The sequence below is a fragment of the Mytilus californianus genome, unplaced genomic scaffold (genome assembly GCF_021869535.1).
Source record: "Mytilus californianus isolate M0D057914Y unplaced genomic scaffold, xbMytCali1.0.p SCAF_2, whole genome shotgun sequence".
Taxonomy (NCBI): Eukaryota; Metazoa; Mollusca; class Bivalvia; order Mytilida; family Mytilidae; genus Mytilus; species Mytilus californianus.
Window position 1 is genome coordinate 104,827,621 of NW_026262668.1, and position 20,753 is coordinate 104,848,373.

At 34.0% G+C, this 20,753-nt stretch overlaps 2 protein-coding genes across 4 annotated transcripts in view; both read left to right on the forward strand.

The window, feature by feature from the left end:
* The first annotated feature begins 298 nt into the window (after window positions 1-298).
* Window positions 299-13,746, forward strand: LOC127730674 (uncharacterized). 2 transcript variants are annotated; one of them, XM_052239183.1, is made up of 7 exons: window positions 299-446; window positions 933-1,026; window positions 7,578-7,705; window positions 8,486-8,573; window positions 11,219-11,289; window positions 11,730-11,856; window positions 12,723-13,746. In XM_052239183.1, the coding sequence occupies exons 1-7, from the start codon at window positions 325-327 to the stop codon at window positions 12,777-12,779; spliced, it is 687 nt and encodes a 228-aa protein (XP_052095143.1). In that variant the 5' UTR covers window positions 299-324; the 3' UTR covers window positions 12,780-13,746. The 2 variants fall into 2 exon arrangements, with proteins under 2 accessions (XP_052095143.1, XP_052095146.1); XM_052239186.1 differs by lacking the exons at window positions 11,730-11,856; window positions 12,723-13,746 and having other exon boundaries at window positions 11,132-11,220.
* Window positions 13,747-15,644: 1,898 nt separating this feature from the next.
* The window catches only part of LOC127730675 (integrin alpha-8-like), a 99,201-nt gene continuing 94,092 nt past the window's right edge, over window positions 15,645-20,753 (forward strand). For both annotated transcript variants that reach the window (XM_052239187.1, XM_052239188.1), the window contains exon 1: window positions 15,645-16,099. In XM_052239187.1, coding sequence (XP_052095147.1) covers window positions 15,855-16,099 — 245 coding nt within the window. In that variant the 5' untranslated portion in view covers window positions 15,645-15,854. The remainder of the gene's footprint in view (window positions 16,100-20,753) is intronic.

Here is a 20,753-nt window from a genome sequence, read left to right on the forward strand (position 1 = left end):
CTTACTAGAGTGTCCTATAGTATTTTGTTTAGAAGAATCAGAGACATATAATACAATTGTATTATATGTCTCTGGAAGAATTCAGTAAGATTATTAAGAAAGAATTATTCAATTGATATAGAAATCCAACAAACGTGATGATACATTTATTAATTCAACGTCCTTTGTCCTCATTTCAGATCTTTATCTACAATTAAAATTTTATCATGTAACAAAACCCTATCTCATTTATCAATATAATCACATGACGATATTAGGCGTAAGTTGACTTTATTTAAAATGTTACAACTTACCTTTGGATGTTTAGGTGTTTGTATCATTTTAATGCTATGTAGTTCAAACGTTCTAGCAAAAAGCTGCACAAAAAAGTCAGCATGTTCTTGTCTTACCGATTCTGGACATTTGATTGATTTAAAACAGTTGGCGAAAAAGGATGGAACCCCTGCGTAAGTCTGTTTTTTTTTTATTCATTGCAACATGGTTTATAGTCTTAAAATGATTTTGGTTAGTCGGTAAGATGTGGTTTTTAAGCCAGAGAACCGTTACTGTGTACGACACAAATCATATCCTATACAAGGTTCATTCCATGCAAGTGATGTCTTTTTTTCCTTCAACCAATCACTACATTCTTAAACTCATGTCATTTTGAATACATTCTTCCATCTTCAACCATTTCGCTTCCCGATTTCTCCAAAACTACTTTTATCTTTTTTTTCTCCTGGATATAAGGTAAGGTTTCTGTAATTCTTTTTCGACAATAAAATGAAACAAGCTGAATGTACTGCAGGTTGGATTTTATTGTCAATATGTTGTGTATAATTTTTAGTTAGCAGTGCAAAAATTCACCATGTTTTACAAATTCTGGACTTTCGATTGTTCTAAACCATGACAATCTAATAAAAGTTTGGGTTTTTTTGCTTATTGTTTGACAGATATGCAGATATAATTGACCCTAATGGACCAGGAGATGCTTATGCTTGGAATCCATGTAATGCTTTTACTCTCAACGACTGTAATAATGTGGCAGTGAGTATCCAATATACTATTTTACGTTAGAACAAACATCAATAAAAATGTTTTTTTTCTTCCATATACGAATATTCTAGCATGATGTGCATGATTAAAAACGGATTAAAACGATATGATTATTTAGTTGTGTTGGTCATTTGAACATCTCAAGTGACTTGGCTGTGGCTATATCCGGAGGCAGTTTGCTCCAGTCTGACGTTGTTTACGAAGAAGGTTCACTTCCTTCTGTCGTCTGTAGCTGACTGTAATAGGTATATGTATGATTTCATGTACGACTGGAGCTTCTCGTTGGTTTTTGTAAGTATTTATTCTCGTCTATGGCTACCAGGTCGTTTGTTATATTGTAAGAGATGATAAGTCGCAGGGGCGGATCCAGGATTTTGGAAAGGGGGGGCGAAGTATGTAAAGATCGCCGAGCGGAGCGAGGCGAGAATTTTTTTGGACCTTTCTTTGGCTAAAAAACATAAAATAAGTGTAAAATGCACTTTTTTAACGGTTCCTGACGTGGGGCATGTATATTTTATAGTAAAAGTGTAAGGGTTGGACATTTTTGATGCCGTATTCTCCCCATTAATTGTCTATTATAAAATGATTGGATGGATCCAAAGCTATGTACTAATATATTTGATGTGGGACTTGTCAGTAAAAAAATGACATGGAAAATTCTCGTTTGTTGTATGTTTAGTTAGCATAACCTCACGGATTTCTTGTTGTAAACAAGATATACGCCGGGCTATTCAACGAAATTTACAATTCGACCGACACGAGTTAAGAAAGACAAACAAGCAATTTTTATCCAAATGTTTGGTTGAAATGTTTCACCCAACAAGGGAAGTGAGGGGTTCCAAATCAACCAAAGGCTACGAATGAGTCTGAAATGACAACGAATTTATGAATTACGGTCGACAAATGGAGACATAAAGGCCACACCCCGCAGGCAGGTTGCAGTCGGGCCTTGAAAAAAGTATTCATTTTATCAGTTCGACGAAACAGACATTCCGGTCAGATATGGGATTTACATGCAAACCCCCGGCCCCAAATAAATTACGCCCGTTTTTTTATTCATCATGTTCATTTAATGCTAAATAATTCTGTTGGGAATTTTTGTTTCTAATAACAAAATAGTGGACAAGATCATTGTTTTCAATCCAGATACGGCCAGAATTTTTGTTTAAGGCAAAAATCAGGGTCAGAATTTTTTCTCTCAAATATCTCAGACTGCCCCCTCAAATCAAATGGTCCGTACCTTAGACTTTAAATCTATCTGGAGCTTATTGACTGGGGATCATTATTCAGCTATGTTATTAATAGGCTGGGGCGTGTGGGGTTAAACATGTTTTCGTAGGTAAATAATATCGCTGTGGAACTTTTTTTTCATGAGAGTGTAATAGAGTATTACTTTCTGTTTGGTGGAGTTGTGAAATAGAAGTCAATAAATACGTTCTTGCTCAATCCTTTGCCGCTTTGAAGATGTCATGCTTGTCATCCTCAGCCTAAGCAATGTGTTACTGTAATTTGAATTTCAAAATGACTGAGTGACGTTTTTTCGACGCACTGGTCAACTCCACCGTATCGAATCACATGATTTTGACATAATCAATAATATATTACAGTAAATACGAGCGAAACATATCTTTATAAGTAAAGAATTGTCGCATAAAAATTAAATACGCGGGAAATGGCAAAGTTCACGAAGTCTAGTCTGATTAATCATTTTACAAAAAAAAAAAAAGTGCAAGCAAAGGGGGGGGCGTACGCCCTCTACGCCCCCCTCTGGATCCGCCACTGAGTCGTACTTCTTTACGACTCGTTTGTAAACTTTTCTGCCCTAGTTAATTTATCATGTTGCTGACACTGGATGTATTTCTATGTCTGCTGACTGTGCAGCTCGTCTTTGTATTTTTTCGATTTTATCTATGTAGTTTTACTGAAACGGATCAAATACTGTCGTAGCATGTTCCATTTGTGGTATAGCTTACGTATTAAAACACGCTCTTAGATGGATTTGGACCTGATGTTGAGGTTTCGATGAAGGTAACAAAGGTTTCGGCTGGCTTCACCTGTGAATCTGTGACAAATTATGTGTTCTCCCAAACTAGATCATTTGCGATGGTGCAGCCCAGGTACTTAGTTGATGTTTCATGCTCCATAGTGTGGCCATGAATCTTGTTATTTCACTTGATTTGGGTTTTCTTTTCTTTTTTAGTATGTGAGGACGCTGCATTTTTCAGAATGAAACTCCATTTTCAAAGTTCCTCCCATTTTGCCTTTTTGTGAAGGTTTTCTTGGAGTTTATGGCAGTCGTTGTCTGAGGAAATGGTCAAATAGACTACGGTATCGTCCGCAGATAGTCTCACTGTTGAGTGGACACCTTGTGGTAGATCGTTATTTAAAACAGAAATATACTGGGTTTTATAATCCAATGCTTATGGTACTCAAGATCATACCTTCACTTTGTGAGATTTTCGCCTTCGGCCATTACATCTTGTGTTTAAATGTTTTTGAGAAACTGTCTGTTTATCTTATCTTTTATGCCATAATGGTGTAGTTTATGTTGGAGTAGACTGTGGAACACAGATGTTTCGCATTCGGCCACTACATCTTGTGTTTTGATTTTGAGAAACAATCGGTTTATCTTATCTTTTACGCCATAATGGCGTAGTTTATGTTGTAGTAGACTGTGGTACACTTTGTCAAACTTAAGAAAAATTAGTAGATCTGTTTGTTTTCCGTTTTCGTGATATTTTGTAATAACGTCAATACGCTCAACGAGCTGTGTTTTATATGATTACTCGTGCAGCCATGTTGAAGAGGGTATATGATGTTATTTGCTATTATATCTTCCATTATTTTACAACAGATGTATGTTAGGGATATTGGCCTATAGTTTTCTAGTATATATATCTTACCTTCTTTTGTATGCCACTGTGACCCTTGCTGTTCGCCAGTCTTCTTTCCTTTCTCCATAGAAAGATTGCAAATGCTGGTGATAATCGGGGCCGTTTCACTAGCTAGTTATTCCAGAATCATCGGTTTGATCAGCAACCTTGTGTGGATTAAGATTTTTAAGTGTTTTTCCACTCCATTATTTGTGATGATAATTTTTTGGCTGTTTGGGTAATTTTTCCGGTGGATCTGTTATTAGAATTTTTTGTTCGAATCTTTCTTACAGAGACGACACGCAGCGGAGAAGATAGACCGGAATTTATCATGTCTTTATTTATGGGATTGGTTTCAAATTTGCAATTTACTTCTGGAGTTATTATGTCCTCTACATATTTCCAAAATTTCTTTTCTTTAGACGATTTGCTTAATTGAGCTGCTAAAACCGTTTGATATCAGAAGCAGGTTTGATTATTTTTTCTTCTTTTTGTAGGCTCGGTCTCTTCGCCTCATACGTTTTTTCCTGTGTTATATCTATAGTATTATGTTTTTTTGCCTTGCATATTTTAGATGGTAACTGTTGATTAAAATGCTTTCCAGGCCTTAATTGAACATATTTCAGAGTGTATTGATTTTTGTCTTTTTGTTCATGGTTTCTTCTTTACTTCTAGTATACAAAAAATCATATCTTTTTTTATGCTGTCCCAGTTTGCTCTTCTTTACAGTTGTATTTTTCTTGGTTTTTACAAAGTAAAGAGATGTGGTATGGTTGTCAAAGAGACAACTATCCACCAAAGTCCAAATTTAAGCAACTATAGGTCAGCATGTATGATTCCTAATCAATGACTTAATGACGATTCTCGATAGAAGGAATCCCTCACTACCAACAAGTATGATTCCTAATCAGTGACTTAATGACGATTCTGGTCAGAAGTACCCCTGTGAAATTTGAAATGATTTGAACTTGTTGATAGAAAAAAAAGGGAGAACTGTCTTTTCATGCGCTATAGTTTTGCCATTTTTAATTCAGATTAGTATTTACCAATAAAGTTTCAGAAAGGTTGATGCGATGTGTTTCTCGTATAGGTGTCAGACAACCGATTCACCCACTACAATTTAGAATATATGTAAAAGTAGCCCTACTCTGACAAAAAAGTGTGTCTTTGTTTACTTAAACTAACTAACAAATATGCAGAAATGAAACTTTTGGTGAAAGAAAAATATATTTAGACCATTTTGAACCGAAATTTACTTGTCTATGATTTTGCATTAATGATTGAGGATGAATGCGCTCCATAGTATACTTATTTAAGATTTCCAGAAACCAGGGGTTATTTTTCACCAGTATTTGACTTCCGAAAGGTCGTGTTTCACTATAAGACTTTAAACATTGGTTGAAAATTGGCATATAGAAAAGCGTTGCATGTACAATTCAGGATATACATGGTTTCTATAGAGTTAAACTTAAGGTAAAATATTTTGAAAGGTGTGAACATTAAAAAATTTGGTTGATTATATAGGGGTTTTGAATTTGTTGTCTGACACCTATAGTTCAATGGTAACTTATGTGGCGTCGTTGCTGGAATGTATACCATTCAATCAACTCCCCAAAAATGGTCAAAGGTCTCTTAATGATCTTTCCTTTAAGGTGTAAGATTATTTGGTTTTTGTTTTGACATCATTTATGCCATACAATTACTACAAAAATATTACTCTTTGAAAAAGTCTGGGTCATAATCATCTCCCTATGTAGTGTTTAAAGATTTAGTGTTCTTGTTTCAGAAGAGAAGAGAATTCAAAGTTAATAGATCATAATTTAAAATCTCACATACGACCATGTTTTTCATCCGATTGAAAGAAAGTTTGATTGTTTTTTCAGACTTTATTTGTTCCTTCAAACGATGGGTGTTCGTTGTAAAGACTGTCTAAATTCAATCCTCTAATAAAATGTGAAATAGAAAAAAAATGAAAATTTATCAATCAGACACGGGCCAAGAAGGTTGGTTAATGTGAAATAATAGTTCGAGGTAAGTAACATTCTAGACTTCATTGTCAAAACGCTAGCTCGGCGAAAAGATAGAAAGCAGTTGATCCACATACATAAATATGTAAGACAAAGAATAATGAGGGGGGCCAACATTTGTCTCTCCCTTACGTTTTGGCAATCAAAATGTACAAATTGATGGTTTGAATATTGAGATGAACTTGCCAATTTGGATCATAAACTTGTTATGGTCAGTTAAATAAAGCCCAGCAAAGAGAGCTTAAAACAATGATTAGCAAAGTTTATTTCCCTTTTTCCCCAAAGTTTTCATTTTGTAAATGGCAATGAGGCAACTTCGATGACACAACATCAGGATCGTATTAATTCTATGAAAGCTGACTTTTGGAAAAAGGAAATTGACTACATGTTAGAAAATTATGTTATTGAACCTATAGCTATAGTGGATGCATTTGGTCTTACTTTTTGGAACCTAAACCAAAACAACACTTTTATACTGTGAACAGATTTGAGGAAAATTGATACAGCTACCGATGCTTTCCTGGTACCGAAGAAAGAAGGTTGCTGCTTACAAGGAATCTATTGAACCAAGAGTTCCCAGATTGGGAAAGTTGATAGTCACCGATGCTTTTATAGAAGGTTGCTGTTTACAAGGAATCTATTGAACCAAGATTTCCCAGATTGCGAAAGTTGATACAGTCATCGATGCTTTCCTGGTACCAAAGATTGAAGGTTGTTCCTTACAAGAAATCTCTTGGACCAATAGTTCACAGTGGTAAAGTTGAAGTCATCCATTTGAAAGATTTACGGGCGACATCATGAGTTGGTTGACCGTTATGGATTGTCTGTGTTACTTACCAAATGAATGAAACGGAGGATTGTGTCTTTAGAGAACAGAATATAGCTGATGGCCATCATGCTTTATATCAGAGTTTGTTCAAAACAACAGTCGTAAATGCATAGGATACTTTCAAAACTATTTATATCTCCATGAAATAGCGATATATCATGATAGCTATAGGAGTAATTTTTGTCAATAAATATATATGATAGGGCATGGTCTTTTGTTATACAAAATATATGGAAAAGGTGGGTTACCGGATGTCTCACCTGCTCTTCTTAAACAAAAATTATTTTATAAATGACAAAATAAATGGTAGTTGATATATTTTCTGGTTGATATATTGATATATACGATGTCACAAAAGCATTGGTTTAAATCTAGCCGAGGGAAGGACAAAACTTTGTTACAGCAATAACCAGATCTAACATTCTGGGCAAGACTTCAGAAGAATTTTTGTATGTGTTTTACATTTATATATCTTGTTTGCTTATTCATTTTGATATGTAGCAAATATAGATCACCTTACATTTAATATTCATATCAAATATATTTTAAATATTTCTTTATTACTAGTTACTTAAAAAACATATAATATGTAATGTGTGTTGGTTTATGCATGGCTGCATAACTTCCAGCGACAAATAGTGAATGAAAAAAAAATGGTGTTATATCATTCAAATGAACGAACATGCAAATGGCAAAATTGACAAAATAGAACTTGTTTAAACTTACTTGAACAGCCGCCAATTACCCCTCCCCTTGTCATATAGTTAACTGCGGTTATCCCCTAACATGATATATATAATACGTCTTTTTCAGGTCTGTCACGAAGTAATATCTGGGCCAATATTCCAATACATACCATTAGGCACACAAGACAGCGCAGAATTCTCATACGATGGAGATCAATTGAAAATATCTTACAGTGATACACAAAACGCCGAACAGTAAGTTACCGTAATAAAGGCATCATATCGTATAGATTGTATAACATCTTGTTCATTTACAACTAATAAACCTTTGCTACTTTAAAATAAGAAGAATACAATTTCGGAATTGAACGACTTTAAATTTTCAAATTATTTAGTTTTGTACTAAAGTAACGAGGTAATGTGTTTCCCTCGCACTATTAAAAAAATGTACAATTAAATAATAAATAAATAGTGGTACCCGTCACTAAACGGTCGAACATAAATCACAAATAGCATCATGCTCTATCCGTTCTTATAACAGGGAAACTGCGTCTGTTCTACCTAGAATTTGTTTCCACTAGTGCAAAAAAAAAAAAAAAAAAATTGGAAAATAAGTTCGTAATTTAAAAATGGTCTATTCTTATCTGCTAGGCCAAAGTTAAAAATACTCACTACATCATTGTTGCTGAAACACTGACGGTTTTATTTTGCTACGATATTTTAGTACTGCAATTTTTTTGTTGGATCTAGTTTGTTCATGTCACGGTACATCCAATCCAATGAACGGTCATGAATCTGGTTTTAACATATATATTTTAGCTACACAACCAACCCCTTCTCGTTCTTTTTCATACAGTATGCATTATTATTGGAAATTGAAAAATAAAAAAGCGTGTATGTACATATGAATAAAAGGAAGATGTGGGTATACGACTCAATGACACAGCAACCCAACGAAACAAACCAAAAGATCACTGACAGATCCTTTCCACAAATATCTGCACGCACCAATTATATCGGTATCATATTTTGCAGAAAGGCCGTAATCAATCTGATATGTGATAAATCAGTACACGGAGACTTTACTTCACTTGGACAGGACATTCCTCCGACAGGAACTTTTGTAAGTGCATTTATCTTTTCTCGTTAATTTTGTAGAACAAGATATGCCTAGCAGATATTTTTGTTTATGTATCACGGTGTCCTCAATTAATACGACAAATTATTTGCGGTTGTAAAACACCCGAGGTTACATTTGTTAATCAATTGTAGGTAACCAATCGACTGACTGGGTAGCTTTACTGCGCAACGTAACTGCACTGAAAAAGAGAAAAAAATGACAGGTTAAAATATGCAAATAAATGTATCTTAATGTGTATAAACATCATAAAAATACAAGGTGCATTTTAAAAATTTAAGATTAAGCAACACAAATCCTACCAAAAAAGGGAGAGACTGGCTCATGTGTTCCAGAAGGGTAAACATTTCTTGTTCCACTAGGGCTCCAATCATGCAAGTTAAAGTTTTATGATAAGATAATTGGCAAGACTCAAATGTGTTCAGAGTGAAATGCATACGAGGCTACTTACTACTTGTAGGGCACAACTTGACACACAAGCACACGCGCTGATTTGTATACAGCCAAGTCCAGTGGTTTCGTACATTTGATAAGTCCATGTTGCACTTCGTTGACATAATATAAACATAAGGAGATGTGGTATGATTGCCAATGAGACAACAGTCCACCAAAGTTCAAATGAAATGGATGTTAGCAATTATAGGCAACCGTACAGCCTTCAACATTGAGAGAAAAAACATACTGTATAGTCGGCTATAAAATGTCCCGACTAAACTAGTTTGCTGGCGCCAAACCCTCCCCCTAACCTTGGGCAGTGGTATAACAGTACAACATAAGAACAAACTATAAACATCAGATAAAAAAGGGATTAACTGATTAGATCTTTATAAGGCAGAAAACATCTAACGAAAACATAGACCGGACGTGGCAGCGTATCTATACATCCCACAACAAAAAAGACACAAAGTAAATTATGACAGCTAGTTCAAAGCCAAATACAACTAATAAAAAAATCATGTATCGAAGACTAAAATATCAATCAGTACACATTCAACATCCAATGCATTTCGTGTAAAGACGTCATTAACAGTCAGAGAAAGACATGACCTTGTGCAATGCCAAAATATAGGTATCGACAGATTAAATCCCTATAATACATAGATTACGCTCATTGACGCTAGATTACGACAAACAAAACTTGCAATACTACCAACCAGCATCATATACCTATTATAAAATGTATTATAGTATATACTATATATTAATGTAATTTTATACTTCAAATAAGGATATTTGCTACCGAAAAGAGCAATATTTTCTACAGAGATGTCTTTTTCATTGTATAATGCATTAAGCATCAAAATTGTATATGATAATTTAAACATTCATAATATAAAGATAGGTCAGAATATGTTGGCTCTTGAAATATATAGACATTTGAAGAAAAATAAATGGCTGGAAAATATGCCTCTCGGGTTTTTAAGTATAAATATATGTAAATGTCTTGTTTTTTATATGATATAGTTTATAAATACTTAACAGTTTATGAGGCTTGGTGTGCCTTTATGCAGTTTATAAGGTCTGGTGTGCCTTACAGTTTTTGTGGCCTTTAGTGTCTTATAGTTTATGAGACCTTTAGTGTCTTACAGTTTATGAGGCCTCTAGTGTCTCACAGTTTATGGGACCTTTAGTGTGTTAAGGTTTATGAGGCCTTATTGTCTTACAGTTTATGAGGCCTTTAGTGTCTTACAGTTTATGGGACCTATAGTGTCTTACAGTTTATGAGACCTTGTGTACTTTACAGTGTATTAGGCTTTGTTTATAACAGTTTATGGAACATGGTGTGCCTTAGAGTTAATGAGGCATCCATGGCTTTAGTTTATTAAGTCTGGTGGGTCTTACAGTCTGTGGGGCCTTGTGTGCCATTCAGTTTATGAGATCTGGTGTGCTTACAGTTTATGAAGCCTTCGGTGCATTACAGTTAAGGAGGCTTGGTGTGCCTAACAGTTTATGAGGCCTGGAGTGTCTTACAGTTAATAAGGCTTGTTGTACCTTCATGAAAGTTTGTAAGGTCTGGTGTTCTTTACATTGTATAAGGCCTGGTGTGTCTTACAGTCTATGAAGCTTGCTATGCTTTCAAGTCAATCAGTCAGTGTGCTGACAGTTTATGAAGCCTTTATTGTCTTACAGTTTATGAAGCCTTTAGTGTCTCACAGTTTATGAGGCCTTTAGATTTTTACAGATTATGAGACCTGGTGTTCGTTACAGATTATGTGACCTTGTGTGCCTTACAGTTAATGATGCTTGTTGTGCCTTACAGTTCATACGGCCTGGTGTGTCTTACTGTTCATAAGGCCTGGTGTTCCTTACAGTTCATTAGTCTAAGTATGCCTTACAGATTATGCGACCTTGTGTGCCTTACAGTTTATAAGGCCTGGTGTGTCTTACAGTTTATGAGGCTAGGTGTGTCTTACAGTTTATAAGGATTCGGGTGTGTCTGGCGATGCGTCTTACAGTTTATGAGGCTTGATCTATTTATTTTGAGGATAAAGTTCGGCAAGAGATTGTAGTGGCTTAGAATTTATATAGTATTGTATTTTCAGATGTTTGCGGCAACTTCTATAATTTACGCCCTAAAGGGACCATGATATAGAGTTTATGGCAGAATTATGCAAAATTTCCCTTTTCAGTTGTTCCAGTTGAAGTCCAAATACGTCTGTGAACCATCCGGATTATCTATAGGCTCTATACTATGTATAGGGTAAGTCCTTAGTAAACATACAGTTGGGATACAAATAGGGAAACATGTGTTTTAGAATATTTATGTACAACTCTACATTATTGTCAGGCGCAGAAAAAACAGAGGGTAATAAACATTTTTGAAACGAACGTTTTTAATGTGTCTTTATCAATGTCGTCTTCGGCTTAATGACTGAAATAATTGGAAAAAAATGGGTGTTCTATAATGATTCGATGGGGAAGCGGGTTAAATCAAGTTTAAGCACGCTAAAATTAACCCTGATTTTGAATTGTCGGGTCACTTTACGAATACATATGCAGGTCCAAAGTATACTAAGAATATGAAAATCGTAATTTGTATGTGCTGCATAAAGACATTATTGCTTTTGTGTCCTTTTCAGTCGTAATAGAACTTAAACTCATGCGTTCTACTCTATTGTTTGTGTGTTTGTTTATTTGTAGGTTTGCATCTTTATTGTTTCTGTACATAATTATCGGAATACTCGTTCAAATATTTATGCGTAAAGAATCAGGTAAACGAGTTATACCAAATCATGACTTTTGGGTTGCTGTACCAGTATATATAAAGGTAAATATAATATGTATGTATATATTTGTAACTGTTTATACAGACATACAATAAAAACTCATTGTGTATTTTACGAAGTTCCTACATCTAAATGTCATTTTTTTTTACAATTATTGCCGTTCTTTGCAATATCTTTGGAACTAAAATTTGAAGAAATATAAAGGTGTACACAGACGTACCGCTGATATGGGTCGCTTTCTTGGAATGTCAAATAAATTAATGGGGTGCTATTTCACGGAGGTAATATACCAATGGGTAGACATTTATATGTCAGTGGGTCATACATGTTCATCTTCTCTTAAGATGTCTTTTAAAACTGTGTTCTGATCTATTCATCTAATAAATGGAATGATCCCATGTGGTTAACGTCTAAATAAGATGTCATGATAGCTGGTAAATATATAATAGGGTTGTGATTTTCCTATGAAATATATGAATGGGTAAGGATTTTCGCATAAATTAACATATGAATGGGGTGGTTTTCAAACCCCAGCTGGATGCCTATACCCAAATTTGTTTGATGTGACCCCCGTGGGCAAAGTTTAAATATTTTCAGCCTTTCCTATTGGTCATATATGAATTGTGAAAGGTGGGTATTTGATGTTTCCTTCATATAAGGTTGCCTCATTTAGCACCAGGGAATATACTAGTGACAAAACCTTAGACAATCGTTTCACTCATGTCACTACACATAAGACAGATGATAGCATGTGGTTGCTAATTGCTCCAATAGTGCAAGTAATGATGAAATAGGCAGGAATAGGAAATATTTGAACTTGTGCAAAAATAAAGATATTTCATTTAGATAAAACGCGCATTCTATTGTATTTAGTTCATGAGTTTATTTGATTTCTCCTTTTTTGCAGGATGGTACTCTTTTTGTGATTGGGAGAGGTAAAAAAAGAACATATGATGCAATTTGATTTTATCTTGCAGTTTAATTCTTTACAGTCGTTATTGGAAACTCATTTTTGTTTCCGTGTATCAGCTTTTTGTACATGTGTCTATCAATCCTATACAATAATAATATAGTTGAAAAAAATTATTCGGAGTTGTCCTTCGTTGCTTGAAAAAAAAGTGGTTTTCAATATAAATATTTCGAAGCATATCTATTGTAAATACTTAACCTACGTCATTTTTATACAAGCGTTGTTCGGTTTTAAATTGTATAACTGTAAAGATTGTTAAAGTCAAATCAGAATAGATTGATATGATTCATTTTACAACATCATAATCATACCGATGAAGGATATCTGTTATCTGAATTTTTTATATAGATACTTATATTTATATTTTTTAATATTGGTGTTGTTTTGTACACTTTTTAGGCGTATACGCCTAAACATGTCACAACTTTATAACATACATTCTCCATCGGATGACCCTTGGTTATACGGGGCTAACACCATAATATAATATAGATAATTCGTCTCAAATTCAGCATAACAATGTTAGATCTGTAAATTTGCGTTCGCAAATTTTTGTTCCTCTCTCAGCGGGATTCGAATGCTTGCTTCTGTGGCATCGTGGAACTTCGGCCTGCACTGTGTCCAGCGCCCTAGACCACTCGACCCATGCCTGCACTGTGTCCAGCCACTCGACCTAGGGTGCTTGATATATATATATATAGCCTTGTTGGTCGAGTGGTCTAGGACGCTGGACAGAGGTGGAGTTGCGAACGCAAATTTACAGATCTAACATTGTTGGGCTGAATTTGAGACGAATTATATAAATAAGAGCCTACACATGTATCTACGAATTACCTTAGTGGTGATGTTCAGTACACACTTGAATAATTTAATGCCCTCTTATAGTACGTTTGTATTGTAATTTGTTTGTTTATGGAGATAACTTTTAGGCGTTGTGAAAATAAAGGCGATATTTCTATTATACATGTTATTTCCGTTATGACTTTCATTGAGAAAAGAAAATACAGAAGAATGAATTTATGGGGAAATGATTCATGTAAAATATACCTCCATTAAGAACCATCGATTAAATGAATCTATATTTGTGGGCTTTAAAGACTTTATTTATTCATTTTATGTAGATTAAGAGTGCATACATGTATTTTATAAAATTGACAGAAAATGAACAAAAAGGTAGAACTTCATAGGCCAAGTCAATGACACAGCATCCAAACGAATGAAATAACCAAAAGACATGTCTAAACACAACATACAAACATAAATAACAGAGAGAGTGACGTCTACACAATAGATCGTATCATGGGAGTATTATATTGTCAGTATGATACTTCCATGATCATATCCAGTCTATAAATTAGTATTGTTTAGATGATTAAAAAGAAATCCTTAAATATGGTCATTCAAATCAGTAACAACTAATTACCGGCTGGCATCGAAATTGAAACGAGCTTGTATGTTTCAACTCAGTACTATTTCAAAGACTACTGTAAAAGGATTATATAGGGTTACTAAGTCTCTCATCAATTTGTTCACTTATGTTGTATAAATATAAAAATAAGGAGAAGTGGTATGATTGCCAATGAGACAACTATCCAATAGCGACCAAAGGACGAGGATGTAAATAAATATAGGTTGATCAACTTACGACCTTCAACAATGAACAATACCCATACCGTAAACTGTATGCTATAAAAGGCCCCGGCATGACAAAATGTGAAACAATTCAAACTCGAAAACCGACAGCCTAGTTTATGGTATCTCCATCGCTATTTTGGAATAGAAGGTCGTTTGAAAGCCCTCCAATTAATTATTAAATTCATACTTTTGACTAATCTAATTCCAATTTACAAATTCCGAAATTCCGTAGTTTGTCAAATTACAAAATTTACCATGGCTAATTATTTGTACCAGAACATACGTGATATAATGTCAAAATTTCAATAAAACGGATTTTTGTTTTAAAAACATGGCATTTGATAGTAAAAACTCTCAGTGTTCAAAACAAAAAAATCTTAAAATATATATGGATATTTATCTGGCGGACACTTGTTATTTATGTAAACTAAGGCATTTGGTGTTCATAATATTTTTCCATCGACTGCATCTTCCAAGTGATTGATATTAGTGGATCTGTCAAAATAAAAGGAGTTAATTGTTATGAAATACGTAATCATCTAACGAGGTTTTCAGCAATCCTTTATATCTTCCCGTCGGCGTTAAATTTACACGAATAACTATTTTACGAACTTCCTTTTAACTACATAAAAAACACTTACTGTTTACCTCTATATTCAGTGTACTTTAAAGGGGAATCAAATATAACAAATATTCAAATTTTCTGCTTATGTACGTTTGGAGTATTATTCATATTATTTATTTTTAAGGCATCGTTTGGTACCGTTCACAGGGATAATTATAAAGAAACTCGTCCTTGTCAGTAACTAAAGAAAAATGACAGCTCTGTAAATCTGACCAAAAAGAAACAAAACAAAACAAAAAACCCATTAAATCAATTAAATATGTTGTGTCAATCCTCGTTGTGCCTTTCCAAAATGTCCATAATATATGTCTTATGTCTGTTATTAGGTTGGGCTGGGAACAGTAAATCTAACAATATATATGTTCCTGGGTTGGGTAACATTCAATTAATTATAATGGTCGACCGTCTCCATAAATCTTTAATCTAGGTCACACGTGTAATTTCCTGCTGGTCATTTACAAGGAGACTGAATTCCACATCAAGTATAAAATTTCCTCTTACAAACTAATTCAAACAACAGCGGGAGCTTTTTTTAAATGATTTTATGAATGAGTCAGGCCAATTTCTATATAAGGATCTTTACACACACGGGGCAATAAACTCGTCCGACGTGCATCACTTTAACCTGATCGCCCCCTGAAGGCAGTAATGGATCACTCTTACAAATGCCAATATCTTACATACACATACGATACCGTAGGAAGTTGTTGTTTAGTGTGTAGAAAACGATGAAATTATTATATGTGTGAAATTAAATACTTCTTCTCACAAAACAACTTTGGATAAAGTGATCACTTGGTTTTACAAATATGAAATTAACTAGTTATTTATTTCGTCTTAAAATGGATAAGGTATTTTTATCAAAGTGTAGTTGCGGCAAAAATAGTTTTTTCGATGTTTCTGTGATAGTTTTGTTTGTGTATATTTTTGGATATGCAATTCCTATAACTAGTGCCTTTAATTTGGATTTAAAGAACGCTATTATTCAGAGAGGTGAAACTGGGAGTATGTTCGGATTCTCAGTAGCTCAACATCTCGACCAAAATACAGGATGGTAAGTTTTCAGAAATTCTTTAAGTTCTCGAAAAAAAGGTTTGCCACAGTTACGAGAATCAATTACCTACTGAAGAGATAATATTTAGAGACGGTATCTCTAATGAAACAGTAACATTGTTAATATTATAATTACAATAAAACTTATAAGATAAACAAATAAGGAATTTAAGAGGTTGCTGCAAGTACACGTATAGTAAAATAAACAAGATAAAAATATAGTATGAACATTTTTATTAAATCAGTACATGACGATGATCTGAGGGGAAGACTGTCGAGGTTAAACGCTACACATGTTTTCTGTATATTATTTTACAATTATCTCTCATCAAACATGTGTTATCTGTGTGATGTAAACTTGGCTTAAAAAGCGTATGGTGAATCCCAATGCGATCAGCAGGTGATCGGATTAATAGATCATTAAGTGACTCTAGATATATATTCACGGATCACATTGTTGGTGTACTAAGGACCCATTCTTCAAGTTCTTCTAACCATTAAATTTATTGAAATGACACAGCATCTCCATTCACTTCGTTGTTATGTGCCGTCTAATCGCTTTTGCTAAATCTTACATATACTATACAAACAAAAGTACACGATTATATATCAATGCAAAATAATAGTCAAAAACGTGTTCGCTAGATATTTACATTATTTAGGAACGGCTATTTAAACAAAATAAACATCAAACTATTTTTGTAAGGTCGATATGTCTGTTTTGATTTTGTTATGTTTAACAGTTTCTTTCCTACAACGTGATACACGATAGCCTCCAGATATTGTCCATGCATAGATAAGTAATGATTGTAACCTATCATTTATTGATGGATGAATAATTAAAGTAATAATTCAATGCAAGCTTTAACCGAATGACCGTCTGGATATACATCAAAAGAATGTAAAAATGCATTCCCAAAACTTTGCAATCGTGCATTTGAAACTCTACATTATGCTGCTGTAGTTGGAAATAAAACTAAGTCTACCCCACCATTCGGCACAATATCAATGTTGTTATTTTATAATAACACATTAAGGGTAAATAGGAGGTTGTATTTCCTTTTTCTTTTTTTTTTGCACGATAACGTGATAGCCATGGTTTTGCATCAATTTGTTTGGAAACTGATCATAATAAGTTGTTCACCAAAATACATTAGGCTTTTATGATATGAACTTGACAGGCTCAAGGAAGTTTATGTGATCCCTCCTATGTTTACATATATGATATAATCCAAACAAATATATGACGACGGTGACTGCAGGCCCTTGACAGGACATAATGACCTCCATAGGATAATTTGACCGGAAAAAGTAATTTATTTGTGAACGCCCAAGCGTTGTCTAAGGGATTTGACATACAACTGGGGAATAAGCATGCACAAATATAATCATATTTTAGAACTTGAATTTAACAACAAAAAAGGCTAAAATTTTCTCCAGACCCTTATTTCAAGTTTAAATGATCCATGCAAATGATCCGACAATATTTACGTATGATGATGTCGTTTTTTAATACACAAGGTCATGACAATAAATTGCGTATAAGATGTTGCATATAGCTTGAATCATCAGAAAGCAGGTAATTTGAAACCATGTAAACATCTTTTCTAGGAAATAGTTAAAAATTTTAAATATAGTTCAGCCTGAGAACACAGTAATAAGATAAACATTACGTGTATTGATGAACTGTTAAACGCAATTACGTCAAATTTGATGGATGGATCTCCGGGTCGTGTTTACATGTCATACTGGAATATGGTTGATGCCAGTCTTAATTACCAGCTATAATTCGATAATATCGGTATAATCACAATACAACCTTTGTTGTATGGTTTTGTGGTTTTTCGTCACTAAAAGAGCATATATGGTCAATAAGTTACCAATACAGGTCTCAAACACATTGTTAAAACACACTAGTCTTGGTTCAACCGGAAATAAACCGAAAGTACATTGGTCTCACATTGTATCATGTATAGTGTACTGTGAGTCACCAAAACTGTCAAATTTTAAACGTTTTATTGAAAAATTCATCAAAAGCCACCATCCATGTAAGGTTACTTCAAAATTTTATGTTACACGGTTTTTGAAACATCTTGGATTAAGTTTTCTTGACGATAAATCAAAGGGGAAAAGGAAGTGGTATCATTACATAATCTTAGTTCTTTATTAATTATAGTTATAAACGGGGATTATGTTTTGTTTGATAAGTGACCCTTGTAATTATATGACATTTATAGATGTGGAACACCTGGGCAAATGTTACCTACATACACATATACATATCAAAGTAAAAATATGATCTACATGAATGACCTTAGGTGACTTCTATAATGTAGCTACTGTAAAAATACAGGGTTACAGTTATCGGCATGTTATTGAAATATCTTAACTATGTTATAAACTAGAAAAAAAAGCAAACGAACATGATGTGTCGATTTGCAAAAATAAAACAGCGACAAAAGAGATGTGTAGTAAGGACAGTAAAAAACAGCACACCTACTGGCCTACTGCACAAGTTCATTGAAACAAACACCTAGAATTTACCATTATAACTATACACAAGGCCCGTGAGGTTTGACAAGTCCTACATTGTTCAGAGTGTAGACAATCTGTTAATACAGACATGAAATAGGGAATCAAATCTATGATACCAAAAGTAAATAATACAACACAAAAATACCACTACAACCATTGACGAGATTGTGGAGTTTAGACAGACTATATAAGAACTTGGAAGAAGGGGATCATTCTATCATTTTCTGCCAGATTTCTTGCCGTTCTCCTGCATGTAAATAGGCAATATTATTTTAGTCAAATCATCACTGCAAAATGTTGCTCTATTTGAGTAAACATAGTTGGTAAGGGGAAATGTTGGGTATATTTACACTACAGTACGTCAAATAAAGGTAACCCAATGACACAATGTCTTCTTACGTCCAACGGGATATATAAATGAAGGTACATGTAGATTATAGTAATATGAGACACCGTACTTTGTACTAGACTAACACGCATAGCTGTATATTCAATGTGCAACATTGCATAGTAACAGTTCGCAGCAAAAATGTCCCCCTATATAAAAATAAGAAGATGTGGTATGGTTGCCAATGGGATAGCTCTCCACCAGAGACCAAATCATTGAAATGACACAGAAGTTAGCAACTATAGGTAACCGTACGGCCTTCAACAATGAGCAAAATCTATTCCACATAGCAAGCTATAAAAGGCTCTGAAATGACAAATGTAAAACAATTCAAACGAGAAAATCAAATACCTGAATAAACGAAAGAACTAATCTGCATGATCTGATACATCAACAAACGACAAGCACTAAATTACAGGCTCCTGACTTGGTACAGAATGTGGCAGGGTTAAACATGTCTGCGGGCCCCCCCCCCCCCTAATCTGGGACAGTGATCTAACAGCACAAGATAAGAACAAACTGTAAAAACCAGTTAAAAAGGCTTACTAGTATGCGGTATGGGTTTTGTTTATTGTTGGATGTGACCTATAGTTGTTTATTTCTGTGTCATTTGGTCTCTTGTGGAGAGTCGTCTCGTTGGTAATTATACCACATCTTCTTATTTTTATATTTACTAGTAATTCATTAGATTGATACAAACAAACAAAAAAAGAGAAAAAAAAACAAAACAATTAACAAAACTACTAAAGACACAATGTACAGCTAGTTCAAAGCCAATAACAACCAATAAAAAATCTTGTATCTAAGACTAAATATTAATCAGTACTCTTCCAACATCCAATCGATTTAGTGTAAAGACGTCATTACAGTCGGAGAAAAACTTGAGTTTGTGCAATGCCAAAATATAAGTATCGATAGAGAGTAGGACCGTGAATGTGTATAGGTGTCTAGCAATAATATTTAGTTTGTGTTTTAATTTATGTTGTGACAAAATCAATACTTATACCGATAAAATGATATTCAAAGATTTACGGCGAAATAGAAAATACATATGCAATATAATTTGGTATATTGTTTGCGTTTGTACTTTTGTATATATACATGAGTTTGGTAAAAGAGAGGCGAAAGATACCAAAGGGACTTTCAAACTCATCTATATAAGTCGAAACTAAAATGACAACGCCATGGCTAAAAAAGAAAAAGACGAACAGACAAACAACAGTACACAAAACACAACATAGAAAACTAAAGACTGAGCAACACGAACCCCACCAAAAACTGGGGTGACATCTTCTTGATTTCATTCCCAGATTACTAGTATTTTGAGTTATTGGCTTTCTGGCGGCAAACCTCGCATAGTGAATGACACTTTGTAATACATGTATAACTACCACCAGTATAAGAGATGTACTTTACATGTCTCTGTCATATTCAAGAAATACGAAAAGTCCGATAGAAATGAATTAATATGATATATTATGCTATAGTATTTTTTTATATCGGTGAAACTGTTTTTTCACGGCACGGTTTTATAAGACAATTACATGACATGTATAACACGTAATGCTGTAAAAATAGTTCAAGACCAAGACAATTGTCGTAAGAAACAGTGACTTACTCTATTCCTCACTGTTATAAAATCATAGCCTTTTAACCAACCAAACCAAAGCAAATAAAAAGATAAACACATCACCAACAGTACTTCATGTGCATCATGTTTATATGTATATGA